A 16,976-nucleotide genomic window follows, 5' to 3' on the forward strand; every position below is an offset into this window, starting at 1 on the left:
AATTGTAATGAAAAATAGATTTTTTTTACTTTTATGTAAATATTCATCTCATCGCTCACTCCCCATGTCTTGCATTCTCTCTCTCTCTCTCTCTCTCTCTCTCTCTCTCTCTCTCTCTCTCTCGTCCATGTCGCTTGCCGCTGGTCTTCGATAGCCGACAATCGTAGAATATTTATGTTGTTATCAAATGAATTTTTGTTCCGAGAACAGAAAATTCGTGTTATTATCAAACATGTTTCTCTTATCAAAAACTCGTCAAGAGAATAAAAATAGAAAAATCTATTTCTGCCCAAAAATAACTTTTAGAAACAAGAATTGTTATTATTCACACACTTAATAGCAATAGTGCTTAACCTGGGAGAAAACCTCAGTACGTGGGACTAAGTTCATATCACTCTAGGAACATAGTCTCATCTCATATCACCAATAAAACCATATGAGTTCCTAGGAGAAAAGAAGGCTGCCGTTATTGCACTCCAAATGGGAGTGATTACCTATGAATGTTTGCTTCATCTTAAAGGGTTTTTGTTAATGATTGCCCTTAGGATACTTGTTTAGTAATCAGGTACGAAAAACTTATGAAGAATTTGCAAAGCACCGGCTTTTTTAATGACACATATTTTGAAAAATTTAACATCGAATAATCACTTATTATAATTATGCTTGATTAGTATCTTTAGAATAATCGTTAATAACATCCTCACGAAAAAATAAAATAAAAAAGATTAGAGCCCGTCTCCTTTTTCAAGAAAGTGCCTGCTTCGAGATCTACTCTTTCCCTTTCTTTGAATGGAATTGCCCTTCCCTTTAATAGAACAAGCTCTTGTCCCCAAAAGAGACCCTAAGTCATGTGCAAGTTGGGATTCATTCACGCAGCCTATTCCACCAATCAAGAACCCGACAAGATAGGGTACTTTTGTAGTGTCACTAAGCTACAAAATGATTGGACCGTTTGAGCATCTAATTGTGCAATATAATCAAAGTAACAAACGAGGGGAAAGCGGTTCCCCACCCCATATTTTCACGTCATTAGTAGACTAAAATAATCACTCAAGGTACAATTATTAGCGGGTGAGGACCACGTTCTCATCTTAGTTTAATGGTGATTACCCGTCCTTGCTCGGTACATTTTATTCGGCTCATTAATGATCGACCAATAGATGTGATTAACTTTTTAGCAAAGAGAGATTGATTTGGAAAATCATCGTTTCTGAAGAATTGGTTGGAGCTATTAACAGTCAAATTTGACTAGCTTTATTTTGCTCCTCCCTAGGTCGTGCATCGCACCTATAGGAGGTTCAATAATTGCAAGTCTAATAATGTCAAGGTCATTATTGCTTGTTAAATTGGTTTCACTTAACGGATGTTAACTACGGTTAGTCTTTTGGAGGTCATGATCCACCAGTATGTATTACAAATAAGCCGACACTCTTAAGGGGTGGAGAGTGAGAGAGAGAGAGAGGAAACCTGTACTATTACTTTTTTTTCTTCCTTGAGGGTAAAGGGGCATGGAAGGGTGACCAGCACTAGCGACCTTCTCTAAGTGTGTTTGATTTGAATCATAACTACTCTGCACCATGTGTAACTTGAGGGTCTCCCACAAATACAGCTTGATGTTATGAAGTTTACTCATGATGTAAATCGAATCCTTGATCTCGTGGAAGATAGGTTACTTCATTACTCTTAGGATGCACGTTTGAGCTGTGCTAGAAAAATTTCACATCGGATAATTGATGTTATATAAAGCAGTTAATATATTCATTGGCTTGCAACTTATTGGATTAAGTTTTTGAATAAAGATGGGTCCAATTAGATCCGTTGAAGTATTCGGACTCGGGCTCCCTCTTGACAATCTTTTCGATTGAAGGTTATTGAAGGGCTCGGACTCGAGCTCCCTCTTAACTATCTTTTCGATTGAAGATATCGGGATTTTATCGTGAGCTTCCAACAAATGGTATCATCCCATTGGAATGAAGTTGGGCACGGAAAGATATCTTGGTGCAGAAGGATACCTGGATTGAGGGGGAATGGACTTAACACTAAGCTCACACGTGATGAGGAGATTATTAGGACGTACGAGCGACTTGTCTTGAAGTAATCCCACATTAAAAAATTGGTGTGATATAATAAGCACAATCATCTTCGTGTCAGGTATGCACAACACAACGTTAATGAATATAGTTTCGTGACAAGAGCGTGCTAATAAAATCAATCTGCATGACCATTGCAATGGTCAGTCCTAACGATCAAATGCCCCCATTTACATGCGGTCAGCGTTGGTCGGAGTATTCAATACCAGAGAATCAGCAACGTTTTGTTGCCTAATAGCCGTGATTGTCGCAAAAAGCACGGACTTTTCGGGTTGGCTTTTTGATTTGGACAAAGACCTCTTTCACGGCCCCAACAGTCCAGCATTTCAGGTAACATCACCAACCAATAAAAGGACACAAACTGGGACCGGATCCAGTGTCGTCGCTCGTTTGTGTGTGTGTGTGTTTTTTTTTTGGGTCGGACTCTGTCGAGTCAAGGAAGAGTCATATCCAATCCAAAACTCTCGATTCGCGTGAAAACGAAATAATTAAGCGTAAAATAGTAAGTCGACGTGGCCACGCGGATGGAGAGGGAAAAAAAAAGGGTTGGGCAACAGAAACAGAGGAGACTGCTGACGGCCAGTATGTCCCACGCCAGCCGAGCCCACTGGCTCACCGTCATCCGCCGCCATGGGCGGCCAACCAGCCAACGGAGTTCGACGGTGCAGCATCAGCCTGTCATCCAGAAATATGGAAAGTGCGTGTGACATGTATCGCACAAAGTATATGAACCCGGGCTTGGCCACCCGGATTTGGGCGCCGATGTTGTGAAACTCTTTAGCATCGCCGTTGACCGGCTCGATCGTAGATTGTTGACTTGTGACCAACGAATGGAGTATGAAAATGTACGGGAAAATGTTTGAATAGTGTATCTCCTGCCGTGATATGTTTGAAATTCCGCGAAATCACTTTGATTAGTCTAAAAATTTAAGCTGTCAAATGAATATATAATTTAGTGTTCAAATGATTTTGCAGATAACGTATGGTGTTATATTGTTCAGTGGTAATATCCTCCGAAAGGGATAAGTACAAATGTGTCTAGATAAATAGCTTGATAAGAAATCCGGAACTTGGGAGGATAGGCTCGGGTCGGATAAAACGAACTCTTGAAAGAAAGATTCGAGAAAACCCCAAAAAAGAAACGACGCTTGGGCAACCCCATATGGAGGTCGCTTGCGATAGATAATCCTATGAAAGTGGTCCCTTGAATCATGGCTATATGGAAATGTTGCCCGTACAATTTGACATGTACGAAGCACTTCCGTTTGCTTAGACTCACCGGAAAGGACGTTTATGCAACTCGTCGAAGTCGAGCTCGTATTGGCGAGGAGAACGATGCATGCCAAAATTTATTCATGGGTTGTAGCTCAGGTACGTCTGTTTCGCGGAGGACGAACAAGTTGAAAAAATATTTTGTTAAAAATGAGTGGAAAGAGTACTCCAAAGGCGAGAATGGCCTCAACCACGATAATTGTGGAGCTACATAGTGGACAGGAAGAGGCAGATTCATTGTTGGCCATTTTCGTGTCAAACTGATTTTGTTAGCTAATATAACCTATAAATGATTTACGATACTTGTAAAGATTGATGTATTCCTGTTCTGTTCGGAAGCAATTTAATTTAAATAGTAAAAGATATTAGAAAAAATAATATAAATGATCTCTAAACTTTGATTAAATATGTAATTTGATCCATAAATTTTTAATTTGATCAATATAATCCCCCAATTTTAGCTCAGTATATAAATCGATTCTTGAATTTTTAATTTGATCAATACGGTTCCCGAACTTTTGTTTATGTGTAAAGCGATTCCTAAATTTTTAATTTGATTAATATGATTCCTGAACTTTTGGAACATGTTTAACTTATTCCCTACACTATAAAAAAATGTTCAATATAATAATTCCATTGATTGGATAAGCCAAGGGATATAGTGATATTCGAAAGGGAATAAAGTAGAAGTGCAGTAAATGCAAACATATTGAATAAATTAAAAGTTCAGAAATTATATTTGTCAAATTAAAAATTTAAAAATCATATTATATATTAAGTCAAAGTTTGTGGACCATTGATGTCATTTTCTTGATATATTAACTTTGCGCGTATTTCCAAAATCGGGGGAAGATCTTCAAGCCGTACGATGTTCCACACGACACCTGTGCGAATCTCAACGGTCAACAAAATCTTCATCGGTACGAATTAACTAAGGTTTATCGAGGTACGAATAGAGTATATAGAGAGATTTTTTTTCAAAGGGCAATAACGACATTTCATGCCTCTCCTCTTTCCCAACGGAGTAATGATGGCCCTCCTCCTCCGAGTCCAACCGTATCTATCTCACAATATTATATTATAACCCCGCACAACCCCACGTCCCCTCGCCACCCACGCATCCGAGAGTGCGCACTGCGCACCCCCTTCCGTCGCACTCTTACGTGTCGCAACGGCTCACTCTGTAAGTATTACGTGTGCTCTCCACAGACGAAGCTCGCGAATTGGCGCCAGGCAACACCACCTCCCTTCGCCGTCTTCCTTGTCTCTCTCCTTCGCTCTCGTGCGGGGGACTGCGCTCAAGATTTCGCAGAGAGCTGTGTCATCATCTTCGACTGTTGCTTCTCGCTGCGAATGGTTATGTCGGTCTTGGTCCTTGTCCGGCTCTATCTTCTCCGACTTTCTGCGCGGTGCAATCGCTCGGGGATAGCTCGGCATTGAGATTGCCGTGATCGCTCCTGTTCGTCGTCGTTCCGTCGGTCCGAATCGATCCCGACGCCGCGCCAGTTCCGAGAGGTCAGTCGAAGCTTTGAAATACATTGTGTATTGGCTCTTCGCGGGCTTCCGTTCTCTGGCTTTGTTTCTGCGTCGGCCTTGATCGCTCGAACAGGTTCCTTTTCGCCATTGTAGGTTAGGTTCGACCGGGCGGAGTCAACGCGCGCGCGCGAGAGAGAGAGAGAGAGAGAGAGAGAGAGAGAGAGAGAGAGGGGTGTTGAGTGTTGGCTGATCTTCTAAATCTCGTGAGGCTCGTGAGGGGAAAATGCCTCACAGGACGACTTACTTCTTCCCGAGGCAATTCCCAGACCACCAACAACAACATCAGCGAGGATGCGATGCATCTCCCAACAAGCAGCTGTCAGGTCACGAAAAGCAGAAAATCAACTCGTCCACCACCTGCACATCCACGGGCTTCGCGAGCATCGTCAACAGTGGTGCCATTAGGGACAGCTTTAACATCGAAAGCGACGGCAAGTCGGTCTCAAAGCGCACGGTCGGGAAATATCCACCTGTATCCGATCTCTTCACGGACGAGACAGTCGATTTCAACAGCAACCAACACAACAGCAAAAAGCAACAACTGGCGACTTTTTTCGACTGGTTTGTTGAGAGAAAAGGAGAGAAGATCAGATCTTCGTCGTCATCGTGTCATGTGAAATCGAGGTTGTCCTCCAGCGACGACTACGACCGCGAGCCTCTGTTGCCTCCAACGCCGGCAGAGCCAGTCCCGGTTCCGATTGAGGTCGCTGTCTCGGACGCTATCAAGGACCGGAGTATTGACCGGAACTTCGACCGGCAGGTGTCGTTGCCGAGGCTGTCGAGCGGGAGTAGCTATGCACCGAGCTTTTTCTCGGGGACGACTTTGGACGGGAATGTGTCGAGCGATGTTAAGGACTCTCTTTTACGAATCGAGTCATCTCGGACGAGGCAGGAGGAGGAGGAGGAGGAGCGTGGTAAGAAGAGCTTGGCTCAGAGAACTAGGGAGAGCTATTACCTGCAACTCAGTTTGGCTAGGAGACTGACTTCGCAAGCGAGCCTTTCTATTGAGCCCGCGCTTCTGCAAGCGAGCGCGCCCGAGGACTGTACCAATGCAGAGACCGTCTCGTATCGTCTCTGGGTATGAAAGGCCTTTGCTGTTTTTTATTTTTATTTCCAGAACTTATCTTGAAGATCATGCATGTGCTTGATATGTCTTCAGTTCCAAGCTAATATAGGAAACAATTTAAAGGAAACATTCTCTTCGTCCTATATGCATATCAAATTGGTCTTAGGAGGGGGTAGTACACAATCACCTTACTACTCCGAGTCTTTCATAGGAGCAGAACTTCATCTTTTTACATGCGCATTGTAATGAATCGAAGTGAAGGCTTCCGAGTGTTGGGTCCTCCGCTTTCATTCAAGTAATCAAATGCTTGATTATTCTTCAATTGTTATTTTGTTAACGCCTACGCTTTTGTTTAGACTTGGGTTAGAGTTGAACAACAACTTAAATTCAATTTTGAACCTCACGGTGGATATGATATTTGCTTGTTCCAGGTTAGTGGGTGCTTATCATACGCTGACAAAATATCTGATGGGTTCTATAACATCTTGGGCATGAATCCATATTTGTGGGTTATGTGCAACGACTTAGAGGAGGGAAGAAGGCTGCCATCATTGATGTCGCTTCAAGAGGTCAAACCTGGCGGTTCATCCATGGAGGTTGTTCTTATTGATAAACGCGGGGATTCACGTCTTAAGGAGTTGGAAGATAAAGCACGAGAACTGTTTTCTGATTCAGAGAATACTGTAGTCCTGGTTAAGAGACTGGGCAAGCTTGTTGCCATCTCAATGGGGTATGTCTGTACCTTCTCCATTGCTGTCATCTGATTAAGTGATTTTTTTCATAGAAGGCAACACTTCCTTGGAAGAAAGCATGGCACAGTCAAGATCGAGCCATTTTAAGCTTCTCTAATGTTTAGTCTGTAAAAGTCTGTTGAATTATATAGGGGAAATTTCCCGGTGGAGCAAGGTGATCTCCACGAGCGCTGGAAAGTGGTTAGCAAGAGATTGAAGGACTTCAATAAGTGTATAGTTTTTCCCATTGGTAGCCTGTCTATGGGTCTCTGTAGACATCGAGCCATCCTTTTCAAGGTAAGGAGGTTGCTTTATTTGTAAGTCCTACTTGGAAAATATACAATTCCATTGTCCTAATATAACTTCTATGGTAGAAGTGTGTTTGATGAAGATCTTATTCCTTATTGTTGCAAAATTGCACTAATCTTGATATAATGCATGAGAGAAGGTCGCATTGGCAGATCTCTTAACGTGATTTTCCTAAAGCAAAATATTCAGAGGATGCTTTCTGAAATCCCTGCCATGGCTTCTATGACATGAACATTTTAATGGCAACAAGTCAAGTGCGCTATTGTGCCATAAGAAAAAAGTAGGAATCTGCTATGATAGCCATATAACTACTTTCGCAGAATACTATTCAATTTACCACGTAAATAAGGTTATTGAAACTTAGACACCCTACTTGTTTATTTTTTACTGCCATCAATGGTTGTTGGACCCTACGAGCCAATATGCAATAGACTTACAATTTATAGGGAGGTATTAAGTGACAGCCATGAGGGTTGAGCAGTTGGTTAGTATGATGAAACTCTTCGAGGCTGTTCGTGGAGTTACTTGCAGCATGGTCCAGCGAACTAACGAATTGTTATAGGACATGCTGTTCACAATGGGTAATTTCAGGAAAATACTCCTTTTCATTTTAATGAAGTATTAGACATCTTCTAGACTAGATTATGAGCTTTTGAATGCTTCGTTGAGGTCATCACTAAGAAAAGAGATTGGAGGCTTTTGTAATTTTAACTTCCTGTATTATTTAAGTGCACGATAAATGCACTATACAGATGCTTGTATCAGTGGGATATAGAAGATAATTTAGAGCCTGTTTACCAGGGTCTCTTTTAGCAACATACTTTTGTGAAATTAATCAAGACAAAAGTGGTCCCTCCCTCCCTCCCTCACTCTGTCTGGTCCTCTCTCTACTTTTTTTTATTGTGGCACAAAGATGATCAGGCCTGGTGTTTAGTTGTGAGGATATGTGTTTAACTTCACATAAATAACAACGGCTATGGCACATGCAGAAATTGGCAGACAACATTGGATTGCCATGCCGGATAGCTCGAGGTTGCATGTATTGTACGACAGATCATCAGTCATCTTGTCTTGTCAGAATTGAAGATGAAAGGAAATTATCTAGGTAATTTATCCATCTGAAAAGATAGTCCCTTGATTTCTTCCTGTTAAATGGATATATCATAAGAATGACATTGGTTTGAACTTTTAGCTCTGTAAAACCATTCTAGTGGTTTCCACTGTTGTCCATTGGATGATTAGTTTCTTCTACATATGTCATCATTATAGTTTGTAGTTCCTGAGTCATAAACTCTTTATCTGTTCAAGGATTGGTATCCTTCCATTGGCGCTGTACCTCTGTTTGTTTAATGTGGAACATTAAATAAACAATTTAAGGTCTGAATGAAATGTAGAAGTAGCTGAGACGCAGCTTCATTTAAAAGTAGCTCTTTGTTGATGTCTTTAATTCCTTGAGTGTTTTATGGTTTATGTATCTGTTGAGGCATCGCAAGTCTATGTTGCAACTTTTTGTTAGGTTGAAGTTTAATTCAGGCATTGCATGTGTTTAAAAATTCATTTTTCAACTTTTGCTCCTGTTAAAGTTTGGTTATTGTGGTTTATGTTTCTTCTTTCAGGGAATATGTGGTCGATCTTGTTGGGGAACCAGGAAATGTTCATGGTCCTGATTCGTCAATCAATGGGTACTTTTTTTCTTTGACGCCGTCACTATTCCAAGTTTCTCATCTGAGAGATTTTCAACAACCTTATATGGACGAAGCCTCATCATGTCAAATTTTAAGTTCTGAGCGATGTGGTCTTCCTGAAGATTCCCATTCAGGTATACAGTTTTGAATAACTCAAACTTACCATATCTACATTCAATGAAGGAAACTCGAAGGATGAATGAACATATTAAAAGTGGAAAAGCGTTTTCATAATATAGATAATATTTGGAGCATCTGTGGAGTGAAATTTATTTAACCTGCTGGTTACTTTCATGGATTTTATTTTGGCTTTTCTCCGTAACTGAATAACTGAATAAATTGGTCTACCAAATCAACTAAACATTTCTGCCTTTTGTGATTAGTTAAACTTCAGATCTTTGTGTCTTTTTAGGGTACTAAGGTAGTTGTCTGACCGAAAAAAAAAGTGGGATAGTTTGAAGGGTGAGACTTCAACCTCAGGTCTAGGGCCTCAGTAAAGATTTAATCACATCAACAGGGTTAGTTCTCATCTCTCACTTGTACTTAACCTTTGGTTAGCATATTTCCTAGATAAGCTTCTATTTGATTTCAAATGTTCAGTAAGTATAGAAAAACAGAGAATCATTCTTCTTTCTTGTTTCTAATGGTTGTCAGCAGGCTGAAATAACTGTCGGACATGATGAAATCATTCAAGTTTAAATTCTGTACTTTTCATATGCAGGTGAAGTTTTCAATTTGCTTCAGATAATAACCTCATCTGCCCTGACAGCATCCACCCCCTTCCTTTCCTCTATTACTGTGATAATGAAATTTGTGATTGCATTTTCTCTCTGCTAGTTATTGTTCCTGAGGTGCTCCGTGGAGTTATACCCTTTTTTTCAGTATTGCTTTGCAGTCTTACTTTTCAAATGGATGTTAAACGTGGCAATCATAGCTTTCCTAGGCAACATCTTTTGATTGATGTTAATATTGGCCCACTGCACGCATTATAAAAAGCTACAGTTTCTTTAAGAAATTAAAACCGCACTGTTAATCTCTTTACAGGCATTTGGGAAGAAGGTGATACGGGGAAAATGACCTTTTCTGGAGCAGAAAGATCAGCGATGCCTTTGGCATTAAAACATAATATAAATTGTTCTATTTACAATAATCCAGTACGATCCTCTCTCCAGTTAAACGTATCTGACGTTTTGGATGCTTCTACTGGAGCATCAACAATTGATTCTCCTAAGCAAGTTCAGGGAAAATATATCACGCACCAAACTTACAGAAAAGAGATCACTATAGCTGGCAACCAAAGTGCCAAGGACACTGCCAAGGAACTTAATGTAAGTCTCTCCAATCAGTTGGATTTGCAGGAGTTGGAGAGTAGAGGGAACTTTTCTGCAATTACTGTTCCAAGATTCGTGAATCTTGAACCTTCGCTTGCAATGGACTGGCTCGAGATCTCGTGGGAAGAGTTGCATATTAAGGAACGTGTTGGTGCTGGTATTGGCTCTCTCTCTTCTTGCTCGCTCTGCAATTTTCAGTTACATAAATGTAGCATGAATATGGATACTTTGATTGGCTTGCAGGCTCCTTTGGGACTGTGCATCGGGCAGAGTGGCATGGATCGGTGGGTGTTCTTATCTTCATATAGAGCTTTTATTTCGTTAAGACTATTTATAGTGGAGGCTGCTAGGAGTTGCAATCCTGTACTCAAATTGTTATTCTTATTGCAATGCCATACATAGTTATCATTCTTAAAATGCTGATTGACTAAGAGAACATTGCCTTCTGTGATTGTTGTGCTCATAGGTTCTAGAGATTTTATTTTGGTCCTTTCTAGCTGAAGAAGTTGGTGCTTATCATGTTATTTAGGTTAGAACTGCAACTGGGAAATCTAGAGTTTCAGCAAGTTTTAGGAACTTGAATTTTTCAATTTAATCACCGATGATCCCGTTCTTGGAGCATGTGTGGATGCTATCCTATCAGGCCAGGCCAATATTGTTTTCTAAACTAGAGAACTTACAATGGACAGTACAGATAAATCTATTAAAAATTACTGTGAGCCACATTGCTTTAGGAAGAGGAACTGTAAGAAACCGGGCTAGTTTATGTAGGCCAAGCCCTCAACTGACTTCATATATTGCTTCAACTCATACAATGCAGGATGTTGCTGTCAAGGTTCTAACATTGCAGGATTTTCACGATGATCAGTTGAAGGAATTTCTACGAGAGGTAAGTACCTTTCGCATCTGTTGTCTCAACTTTGCTTTTTTGTTGTTTAATTAATGTCTTCATGACAGACTGTCATCCTCTATCAGAAGAGTATGCCTTTTTCCGTTGCTGTCGCTATTTCTATTGCTCTCATTTTCTTTCTCTTCCTCAATATTCATTTTAAATTCATTTGAGAGTGCATGCCCCAGTTCTGGATTTCGGAGGTTGATTAGTTCCAAAGGTGAAAAGTAAGAGAGGTTTACACTTCCTGCATGTTTCACAAACTGGGTCTGCATCATGTCGCTGTTGATGTTTTTCTCTACTAGTTATACCTTTTGGAGTTAAAATTCTTGAATTGAAAGCAACCTAGAGAAATATATATATGTTTACTCTCCACATTTTGAAGGACTTTAGGACAATTCAATGTTTTTGTTCCTATGCAAACTCATTTTTATTATGTAGCTTTTATCTAGTTTAGATTAGAATATTTCTATGGTTCCACGTGAGAAACCAGTACGAATATAACCTTATTCTTCTTGCACTGGTTTCAAAAAGTTGCAGACATTCCAAGTTGCAATCTTGACCTGACAAATTACTTCATAGAAGTTTCAGAACTGAAGATTTTCACTAAGATATGGTAAAAAAATAAGCATTCAAAGATCTCCGAGCAGTTTAATTCCAAAGGGGTGAAGTCAGTTCAAGTTGCATTCTTGAAATTTTTGGTTATATGGAAGTTTTGGAATTGAATATTAACCTAATTGCGAAAAAAAGTAACCCGTGTAGTTGTAAAGACAATTCAAAATGTGAGCTAGGGAGAATTGCTCTTGTTTTATCTTTCATCTTGATTGTTTGAATTGCTTTATCTCTTCAGTTTTACCGGTTGATGCATGTGTCTCCGAAGAATACCTGTATAGGAATAATCCATATGCATTATGCAAAGGTGTTCATATCAAAATCAGTATGTTTTCTAGGCAATCCCTAAACAAAGCTGCTTTCATCACCCCTGAACTAAGATTTGAGTATCTGTGTCTTTTAAGGTTGCAATAATGAAACGCGTGCGGCATCCAAATGTGGTTCTTTTCATGGGAGCAGTCACAAAGCATCCGAATCTGTCAATAGTGACAGAGTATCTTCCAAGGTAATCTACTAAGTTTTACTTATTTTGGCTTGGTAAGATCCATCTCAAGTAATTTCTGTCATGTACCATCTGATGATTCTTATGTTGCGGAGCAGGGGTAGTCTCTATCGTCTTATCCACAGACCAGCCTCTGGGGAGATGCTGGATCAAAGAAGGCGGTTACGAATGGCATTGGATGTGGTCTGTATTATATGTAAAATTGTTGCTTCCACTTCATTGAAGCTTTCTGGGGGGAAAATAACTCACCATCACGTTGTATAACAGGCCAAGGGGTTAAATTATCTCCATAATTTGAGTCCTCCCATTGTTCACTGGGATCTAAAATCTCCAAATCTGCTGGTTGATAAAAACTGGACGGTGAAGGTAATCATCCAAAATTTTCATTGAATTTCCAATTTTACAGTTCCACTTGGTGGCTTACTTGTATCCTTTATTTGGGTTTACAGGTAGCCGATTTTGGCTTGTCGAGATTTAAAGCAAACACATTCATATCATCAAAATCTGTTGCAGGAACAGTGAGTCTCTCTCTCTCTCTCTCTCTCTCTCTCTCTCTCACGCGTGCGTACACAGTGCACACGCGCGCACAGAGGAGCGCACGTAAGCATGCACGCACACGCCTGCCATCTTGATTTCATTTCGGTTGCATGTGTTGTCCATTTTCTATTCCCTTTATATCTACTAGTCATAAACATGAGAAGATCAGGGATAGAATGCACTTTTAGGTAAAAAATAGCAAGATAGTAGAAAGCTTCGAGTATTGCTTAAGTTAGTAAATGGTTATATCAGTTGATCAAGCTGTTCCATTCAGCTCTAGCTGGAACAAGAGAAATTTTAAACCATTGAAATATATATTACAAGAGATGCAAATTCATTTCTTCATCCTCCAGAAACTGTTTTAAGAAGTGCATGTTTTTTGACTTATGCTTCAATACATTAAGAGTTTCTCCATTTCCCATTGAGGAGTTAATGACTGATTCACATTGTCTAGCTTTCTCTTGTGATGGTTGATTTTTCCCGTTTCTTTCTCGAATCATATTTTGACGAAATTTTTGTAGGTTGTGTATGTACATCTTAGTGCATCAATTATCGTGTGACTCTCTTGCTTTTATTTTCAGCCCGAGTGGATGGCTCCGGAATTTCTTAGGGGTGAGCGGTCAAATGAGAAATCCGATGTTTATTCTTTTGGAGTGATTTTATGGGAACTTGTGACAATGCAACAGCCTTGGAGTGGACTTAGCCCAGCCCAGGTATTAAAAGTATATTTATATCCATGGATTGCTACTTCGGTGGTTCACTCCTCCGTATCTTCTTTCCATCCCTTCGTTTTGGTAATTGCATTCTTCATTGCCACTGCTCAACTTTTATGGGAATATAGATGTCATAAAGCCTCTCTTTCTTAATTTGTTTAATTTCCTTTTGATTGGTTTTGATTCCTTTTGATGGTGCAAACCTGCAGGTCGTTGGGGCTGTTGCTTTCCAGAACAGAAGACTAGCCATTCCACAGAATACCTCCCCTATGCTGGTTTCCTTGATGGAATCTTGCTGGGCTGAGTAAGAGCCTTAAGCCTTTCAAATTTTCTGTTCCGTTTTGCATAAAGAGCTCGATGTTCATTGGACTCAGAGAGAGAGGGAGGGGGAGAGATGAATGCGGTTTTCTATGCCTGAAAATGCACAGTGTTAGGCAGAATAAGCCTCCCCCTAAGTAGTAGACACTAGCGCGTCCTAAACTTCCTGGCTCATACATTGTATGAAAATGAATATATTTGTTGGGAGAGTTAATTTCTTAATAGAGTTTCTCTTGTTGTCCCAATAGATGTGATAGGTGAAGTGTCCCTGTTTGGTTTTTAAGACTCAACTTGCTTGATTTCATACTTTCTGTATTATATGTACGTGAGTTTATTTTGTTCATTCCCCAAGCTTGTAAATTCTGCATAGTACTGCCATTATAAGTAGTAGGAGTTATGGCTGAGGCAGCCTGCCACAGCATGTTCTCACTGTCTACACGTGCCGAATTTCATGGCCAGCCTCCTGAATATTCTACCAGGTCACCAGATATTCTCAGAGTGAGCTGAACTTAGCCCCAGTAATGGACCAGGTGTAACTATAGATGCCACCTTTTTGAGGTGTGTGTGGAAATGGACTAACGTATATGAAAAAAGAAATTAGTTGACGGCACCGGACGAACGTATTTCATAGTAGAATGTTGGATTATATCCTTATCACTTTGATATGGGAGAAAGTGCGCGCTCGTACATATTATCTCTCTGCAATGCCTCTAGGTGCTTTCCTGGTGCAAACAGAGAAAAACTTTGCCATACCAGGGCTTTATTCCTTTTTTCCTTCCCTTCTCATTTGTTGTCTCACAAGGCGGTTCATCTTAACAAACGTCGGTTGGAAAAAACCATTGTTTGGCTGGAAACATTCAATAATATTTTGGTGTCTACGTGATTTCCTTACGCTGCTTACTGTTGTGGGTCTAAACATTAGTTTATTTCTTCAACAGCGATCCTGCTCAGCGCCCATCTTTTGCCAGCATTGTCGATTCGCTGAAGAAGCTGTTGAAGTCTCCAGCACAGTTCATCCAAATGGGCAGTGGGACAGCACAGAAGCTCTAAGTACTTTTTGCATCCCAAAGACCGATTGAATCTGGGTATGTCTAATTGGTGCAGTAGCTCCGATTTTTGGTTTTGGGCAACTGTAAATATTTCTCTGGCCTATGATTCGATCCACAACAACTGCCTGGGGGGAGAACTCGTGCCATATGCATTTTATCTAATCCATATGATTCTCTGGGGTTCAGCCTTTTCCCACAAGCAAAGCCTTTTTTGCTTTTCATGCAAGTTGTACCTCGGTACTTCGGTTGTATTCCGGTATGATGATAAGCTGCTTCAGCCGATTTTTGTAGTTTCGCATGGTTTAGCAACATGGTGATTTTCTGTTGGCCTGCGAGCGAGTTGTGGATGCGGTTCACAATGGTTGATGAACGAGTGGTCTAGCGGACCAGCTGATCGCCATCACAGTAGGACGTGCACTTTCGGAACCATTATAAACTCATTTTTCTCAAATAGAGCCTTGGAATTGGGGAATATTTTGAAAAACAATCTCAAGTTTAAACATTGTCTTAAATATTTCTGAGGTGGGCCGTAACTTATTAATTTCAAATCTTCTTTTCGGCAAAATGCAGTTTTAGCTGGTTAAATGTAATTTTACCCGAGCGAAAATGTGATTGATTGATATGAAATTGAAGTTTTCCGTTTGTAAAGTACGAAAAAAACAAAATACAAAATGGAATTTGAGTTCACTAATTGTTGATCACACGTCAATCGGATCTTTCTTATTATACCCTTTGTTCATTTGCCTAGGGCGGGGGGGTTTTCTATTGAACGATGAAACAATTGCGACAATTCCCACACCTATGAAGGGGTCGACCGCCGATCTAACAACTGCACTTTCCGCAGTTATTAAATGAACGAAACGGCTCGATAAAAAGAAATGAAAGCAAAAGGGGAAAAAAAAATTCGGAGGATGATATGCATAAAAAAAAGGGTTGGGCCCCACCAATTAAAAAAAATGAAAAAGAAAAGGAGTTAGTCATGCATAGTGCATACCGTCTAGTCTTAGTCCATAGCGTCGTCTGGAAAGGATGCTTCTTCGACGTCGCCGCGGCTATTCTTTCGGTTAAGTAGCGAAAGCGGGACGGCGATCGTTGACCGTGGACTCCCTCCCTCCCTCCCTCCCTCCCTTCTACTTATCTCCCAGGCGGACGGAACTTGACTCCATCGATCTCTTCGCGATGGACGAGACATCGCCCGATCACAGAGCGAAGATGTGGTTCGACATCTTCCTGCAAGCGGTCATCATGCTCGTCACCGTCTTCATGTTCCTCGCGATGCACAACATCCCCCAGAAGGCCCTGTCCAAGCTCCGCTTCCGGAACCGCAAGAACCTCCGCGCCAAGCAGCACTTCGTCCGCGGCGCTCAGCTCCTCGGCCAGGCCAGATCGGCCCCCTCCCGCTCCGCCGCCTCCTCCCTGGCCCAGGACGCCGCCGCCGAAGCCGACAAGGCCATCTTGCTGGACCCTCGCGACGCCGCCTCTCACATCCTCAAGGCTCTGGCCCTGGACCTGCAGGGCTTCAAGACCTCGGCCCTCGACTCGCTCGACGTCGCCCTCTCCCCCTTGGCCGCCAAGTCGCTGACCGATCTTGAGAGGGGCGACGCGCTCTTCAGGAGGGCCGAGCTGAAGTTCGCTCTGAGCCGGCGCGGGCGGGTCGACTCGGCCATCGACGATTTGACTCAGGCCGTGAAGCTGAGCTGCGGCGCCAAGGCGCTGTTGCTATTAGGGCAGTGCTACGAGGCGAAGCGATCGAAGGAGGAGGCTGCGAAGGCTTACGAGGAGGCACTTGAGATGGAGCCGACGCTGGCAGCCGCTCGAGAGGCTCTTGACCGGTTAGGCTCATAGTTGTCTTTTGCAATGCGTGGTTCTTATTGACTATAATCTGCTTCTCTTCGCTGTTGTAATGAAGGAGGAGCTACACTTTGAGTCTGCAAAGTGGTTAGTTTTGGGTGTAATTGAATTGTATTGCAACGCTAATGAATGGATGAAGTTTTGCTTTTCAATGGGATTGTTCTCTTTCATGGGTTGATTGATGGTTTTCTTTTGCTTCTGTGTCATCAACACACGAGAGGTGTGCTATATAGTTTCTGAGACGTATAGTTACACTCACATGTGAGCTTGGAACTGGAAAGTCAGAAGGTTTGATTTGGATTGGTCATTTTGTTCTATCTCCACCTCTTTTTGGCTGCCAATTATCAGTTTTTATCATGTCTGTTTCAGAGAAGCAAGACAAATTGCAGCTTGTTTTTGAGTTAAAATCCTCCATGTCTTGAACATCCTTTATTGACTGCTAGGTAATTAGTTAATTGCTGTAAATCTGTCTAGCAACTTGCTGC

The 16,976-nt window shown here is 41.4% G+C and overlaps 2 protein-coding genes across 2 annotated transcripts; both read left to right on the forward strand.

The window, feature by feature from the left end:
* The first annotated feature begins 4,591 nt into the window (after positions 1–4,591).
* Positions 4,592–14,705, forward strand: LOC115749814 (serine/threonine-protein kinase CTR1). Its single transcript, XM_030686788.2, has 15 exons — positions 4,592–5,976; positions 6,396–6,694; positions 6,848–6,992; positions 7,994–8,109; positions 8,621–8,823; positions 9,734–10,177; positions 10,264–10,304; positions 10,841–10,909; positions 11,926–12,026; positions 12,122–12,206; positions 12,291–12,389; positions 12,473–12,541; positions 13,142–13,273; positions 13,483–13,577; positions 14,530–14,705. Exons 1-15 carry the CDS (start codon positions 5,122–5,124, stop codon positions 14,639–14,641), a joined length of 2,865 nt encoding a protein of 954 aa, XP_030542648.1. The 5' UTR covers positions 4,592–5,121; the 3' UTR covers positions 14,642–14,705.
* Positions 14,706–15,819: 1,114 nt separating this feature from the next.
* On the forward strand, positions 15,820–16,485 carry LOC115749827. Its single transcript, XM_030686803.1, has one exon. The coding sequence runs from the start codon at positions 15,820–15,822 to the stop codon at positions 16,483–16,485; it is 666 nt and encodes a 221-aa protein (XP_030542663.1).
* Positions 16,486–16,976: the final 491 nt, after the last annotated feature.

The sequence above is a fragment of the Rhodamnia argentea genome, chromosome 2 (assembly GCF_020921035.1).
Source record: "Rhodamnia argentea isolate NSW1041297 chromosome 2, ASM2092103v1, whole genome shotgun sequence".
NCBI lineage: Eukaryota > Viridiplantae > Streptophyta > Magnoliopsida > Myrtales > Myrtaceae > Rhodamnia > Rhodamnia argentea.